This window comes from Quercus suber, unplaced genomic scaffold (genome assembly GCF_002906115.3).
Source record: "Quercus suber isolate HL8 unplaced genomic scaffold, Cork oak 2.0 scaffold_188, whole genome shotgun sequence".
Taxonomy (NCBI): Eukaryota; Viridiplantae; Streptophyta; class Magnoliopsida; order Fagales; family Fagaceae; genus Quercus; species Quercus suber.
This window is the reverse complement of record NW_027069646.1, coordinates 716,572-721,930: the sequence shown is the minus strand read 5'-3', so window position 1 is coordinate 721,930 and position 5,359 is coordinate 716,572. Positions and strand designations below refer to the sequence as shown.

The 5,359-nt window shown below is 36.7% G+C and overlaps 1 protein-coding gene across 1 annotated transcript; it reads right to left on the bottom strand.

Annotated features, from left to right (window-relative positions):
- Nucleotides 1–2,972: 2,972 nt before the first annotated feature.
- LOC112026264 (alkane hydroxylase MAH1) lies at nucleotides 2,973–5,072 on the bottom strand. Its single transcript, XM_065778664.1, has 2 exons — nucleotides 5,068–5,072; nucleotides 2,973–4,521 (listed from the first exon to the last, which is right to left on the bottom strand). Exons 1-2 carry the CDS (start codon nucleotides 5,070–5,072, stop codon nucleotides 2,973–2,975), a joined length of 1,554 nt encoding a protein of 517 aa, XP_065634736.1.
- Between the last annotated feature and the right edge of the window lie 287 nt (nucleotides 5,073–5,359).

The following is a 5,359-nucleotide window of genomic DNA, read 5'->3' as shown; positions in this document are numbered from 1 at the left end:
TACGTGACTAACTCCTTTGCACGAATCCTAGTACGTGACTCACTCACCAACTTAAGGAAGAAGAATGTTGGCTGCAAAGTTCTTCACTTCATCAACAATGAAGATCAAGAAGCACTTGGTTACAAAACCCTAAGGCGCAAAGACGCAGTAGCTTCTTTCATAGAGAATAAGGCATCTATCACCTTTTTACATATGTTCTCCTTGTATTCTCTCATGTGACGGCCTTTAAAATAAGCCTTATATAAGTCTAGGGTTGTGAGAAAAGAAACCCTACTCAAATACATAAGCCTGGCCAAAAATCAAAAAGCTAAAATTCTGATTTTCGTAATCTCGATCGATCGAGAGGTGTCAAGAGGTGTCGAGGTTTAATGAATTCAACAGATAGCAGCTATCGAGGAGGTGTCGAGAAGGTGTCGAGGAGACAGAAACTTTCTCGATCGATGACCAGCTATCGAGAAGCTATCGAGATTGCGATAAGAATCAACTGAAGATCTCGACAGATAGCCAGGTTCGAGGTAGCTATGAGAGGTGTCGAGCTTTAAAAATTCTGCACTTCAACTTGCTTTCTCTTGGACAGACTTGATGACTTCAACACTTGACCTTGAAACATTGTTTCTTGAAGTATTAAAAACACCTAAACTACCAATTACAAGCAAAGTGCGTTTTGTCAAAGGATTAGCCAATTTACATAACTAAGTGACATATGTTCTTAAACAGGTTAAAACATATATGTCCTAACAGAGTTAGAGAGAAAATGAGTAGTTCAATGGATTTTGTTATTTATGTGTGAAACCCAAAATACAAGCTTTCAGAGCCACAAGGCTTTCAAATTCGTGAAACCCAAAATACTGATTTCCAAAGCTACAAGGTCTTTAATTCGTGGAACCCGGAATATTGGTTTCCAGAGCTACAGGGTTTTTAGTTCGTGGAACCCAAATCACTACAAAAAACGCGGCTATAGACGTTTACAAAAACGCGGCTATAGCTAACTTTAGCTGTTTGTTTAAAAACGCGGCTAAAGCCTCAAGTTATAGCTGCGTTTGTCAAAAACGCAGCTAAATCCTCATGCTATAGCTGCGTTTTTCAAAAATGCGGCTATAGCTAACCTATAGCCCGTTTTTAAACGTGGCTATAGGTCCAGCTGAATAATTCTTTTTAAAAGGGACTATAGCTGCGTTTTCTAAAAAAACGCGGCTATAGCTGACCTTTAGCCGCGTTTTTTGAAAACACGGCTATAGGTCCAGCCGTATAAATATGTCACTAAAATGTGACCTATAGCCGCGTTTTAAAAAAACGCCGCTATATGTAACACCCAAAATATATATTTTTTTTTTTCTTCAGCTTTCCCACGTGCCCATCCTTTCCCACCTATATCCCCACCCACCCCACTTTCTTCTTTTTTTTTTATTTCTTCTTCTTCTTCCTTTTTTCTTCATTCTTCACTCAGTGCTCCACTCCACCGTAAGTCTTCTCTCTTTCCTTTTTTTTTTTTTTTTTTTCCTTCCTTCCTCACATCTGGGTAACACTTCTTCTCTTCTTTTTTTTTTTTTTTTTCCTTTTCTTTCTTTTTCTTCACATTTGGGTAACTCTTTTTTTTTTTTTTCTTCCTTCATCTTATCTGGGTAACTTTTTTTTTTTTTTTTTCTTTGTTTCTTTGGAGCTGCTGCTTCTTTTTTTCTTTTTTTCTTCATCTCAAGCACACTAATTTATCAATAGATCTACTGAAAATTTTGAATGAAGTGGATATTCTAGCAATATTTGATTTTGAATTTTTTGCATCTGTGCTTGAATTTGTGCTACTGTGTTACTGATATTGTGATTATGTTTAAATGAGTTTGTGTTCTTATATTTTAGAGCACGTTGTGTATGATTTTGAATTTTCTGGGTGTGTTAGTATTGTGAGTATGTTGTGTTTGATTTTTAATTTTCTGGGTTGTGTTTGATTTTGAATTTTCTGGGTGTTTTTGTATTGTGAGAATGTTGTGTTTGATTTTGAATTTTTTGGGTTTGTGTTTGAATTTGAAATTTTTGGATATTTACGTTTAAATTTGAATTTTTTTTATTTGAATTTCAAATTTTGAATTTTCTGGAAAAAAAAGAAACCCAAAAATATATATATATTTTTTTTTTTCTGGAAAAAAAAAAAAAAAACAAAACCAAAATTTTTTTTGTTTTCTGGAAGAAAAAAAAACAAAAAGGGTGGCGTTCATATATTGAAGAGTTCAGAGGTTCTGAAGCGGTAGAAGGTTTCTGCTGTGAGTTCATCTACTGGGATTGTAGAGTCTAGGGACAAAGGTTTTGTACTAGATCTGAAACTTCTCTTTTCTATAGTGGATTGTTTTTCGGGAAGGTTTCCCCCCAGGTTTTTTACTGTGAAACTGGTTGGTTTCATTGGTTTTCCTGGGTCATCATATCTTGTCTTATTTTATTTTTCTGCTGCATGATTTTGACATGATATTGATGTTTGTTTGTTTTAACAAGTTTTATTAATAATAAACCTAATTAACAACTTGGGTTTAAAACTTGTTAATTCTATCAACCGGGGTCTAAATTTCCCAACAAACTCTTTTAGTTCCTTCATATGCATATATGTATTTTCCTTCTTAGTTTTTTAGATTGGTGTTTGTGCACAGTTTGGTTATATAAAAAGGATCTACTTTCTGTTGCAGAACTAAACCCAGCTCACCTATAAGTTTATGGCCTTGAAGGGGCCAATCTTACTACCAAAGCACGGGTTAGGCAAATGACAAAAATGGGCCTTAACAAATTCTAAACTGTTAATAGTCATTATAGTAAGTTAGTCAACAGAGAAAAAGATCATATAAATTAATAACCAATGAAAAAAGTGATGGCTTACAATTATTCAAACTATACGTACCATGGACTATTACATACATGATAGTGATACAGGTCGATAATACATATGTAGACACTTACACTAATACTACCAGCCAGCACCAATCACCAATCCATCAAGTACTTCTTTTGGTAATCCTAACCTTTAAACCATGTTTCATCCGAAGTATTGGAGAAACACACGGGGAAACGGAATGACCTGCAACCATTTCAACATGATAATTCCATATGATGGAGGTCGCAATAGTTTTCAATTGAATGAAAGCCATGGCCTTTCCCAAACAACTCCTGGGGCCTCCACTAAACGCTGTGAACTTGTAAGATGGTACAAAAATTAATCCTCCTTTCTCTGAAATCCATCTCTCTGGCTTGTACTGCATGCAATCTTCACCCCATATTTCTTCCATCCTTCCCATTGCATAAAGAGAAACCATAATTGGTGTATTGGGTCTAATACGGTGGCCACTTGGAAGAATGTCTTCTCTAACTGAAGTTCTAGGATTAAAAGCCACCGATGGGTATAAACGTAGGGCTTCACATAAGGCTGCATGGAGATAAACCAGTGTGTCTAGCTCTTGTACACCAAAACACTCCCACTTCTTATCAACTTTCACCATAAGGTTCTCTGTCATCTCCTTCATAATCTTCATTTCCACAGATGGGTGAGTTGCAATTTGCCAAAAAAACCAAGTGAGAGCTGCACTCATGGTGTCACTTCCAGCTACCATGAGATTAAATGCTGTATCCCTTATTAACTTGTTGGATTTATTACAAAACCCCATGTTTACAATATCCTCATGCATCATACAAGCTGTTAATAAGTCGAACTCAGCTTCCTCCAACTGGGTTCTGTCTCGGCTTAATTCTTCTTGCTTTGATGCAATGCGTTGGTTTACGAAACTATCAAAGATATCGCAAGCTTTTCTGAGCTTCTTTTCTTGTCCAATTTGGAGCCATCTTTGCACCTTCCAACACCATTGGGGCAGGATTTGACGGTATACAAGACCCTCTTCTATTACATCGAAAGCCTTTTCGTACGTAAGTTTTGGAAATTCAACAGAAAGAGATTTTGTGTCGAAGCCTAAAACCATTAAGCAAGTGTTATCAAATGTGAACCGCTTAAAAACATCTTGGAAGTCCACTTCAATCTTTGATATGGAGACGTGATTGAGAACTGGAATGAGGCGATTGACCACCTTTTGTTGAACAACTTTCAGTGAAAACAACTCGAACTTGTTGTTTTTCATGATCGAATGCATCATCTTTCTCTGGAATGCCCACCAATCTGAATCAGAATTGATTATCCCATCACCTAAAGGCTGCAAAATCTCTCGGATTTCAGGTCCTTTTTCGTAGTTGCGGAAGTTTTTGCTCAAAATGTAGTGAGCATTCAGAGGATCACTGGTGAAGAAAAAGTCCATGCCAATACACCAAGGGCCTTTGACCTCGACGGTGCCCCCATAAAGTTTTAGAGCTCGGGTTGTGCAATCGTACATATGTGTTGCGTTTTGAAGAAGCCCCGGAAGCATTCCAACAACAGGCCAGTTGATGATGGGTGCTGAGTTTTTGTTGTGCTTCCAATAATGGCGAAGAAAAAGGAAGCAGAGTAGTCCTAAAACTATCTCTGCATAGCCAAGTACAGCCATTAGAGAAGTATGTATGAAGCTGTTTGTATTTTGGTGTGTAATTAAGGTGCAGAAGGTGGGTTGGCTTTATAGGTTAATTTAGAGACATGGCATGCAATGCATGTAAGACATAAATGCTGCCTTCCTCAGATATTTGACTAAGTCATACCGATATATATATTGCAAACAATAACGAAGGCCAAATTCGCATTTGCATCAATATATGTAATAAAAAATAAAAGCCTCACATCTTTTTTTCAAGAAAAAAAAAAAAAGCCTCACATCTTACTCAACCAACTCTTCAAAACATGAATATTAATGCTATTACTAATTCCACGAACATGATGCTTAAAGAAAAGAATGTAAATGCTATTATAATGAAATATTATGCAAAATAAGAAATGTCAGTATGATGTAAAGTATGAAATGTTTTCGGGTTATGTCCTCTGGTGATCTGAACTCTGCTAGTAGGGGTTAATTACTAGCTTTCCATGGAAAATGTTATATGATTGGCCATTAAGTGGGACTGGCTCTGCTGTACCCGCCCCTTGTTGGTTACGGCCAACTTGTGGGGAAGCCAACCTACCCCATGGTTGGAAGATATGTATTATGATGTGATCCCGGGAATACCTGGCATTGTGGGGAATGCTGGATGCCTAGCACCGTGGTGCTAGAAGCCTCCCAAATAAGTACAGACTTATCAGATATGGACTAACCAACAAGTTATTTATGAACAGCTATGTTATGTTATTAATCATGAGAGAAGTATTTTGTTTAAATGCATTGTGAAAAGTAAAAGCTCTCGTGAAAATAAGAAGTTTCTGATGAAAAGAAAGCTGTTCATTAAAGATAAAAGTTTCTGAAGTTCTGTTATGCTA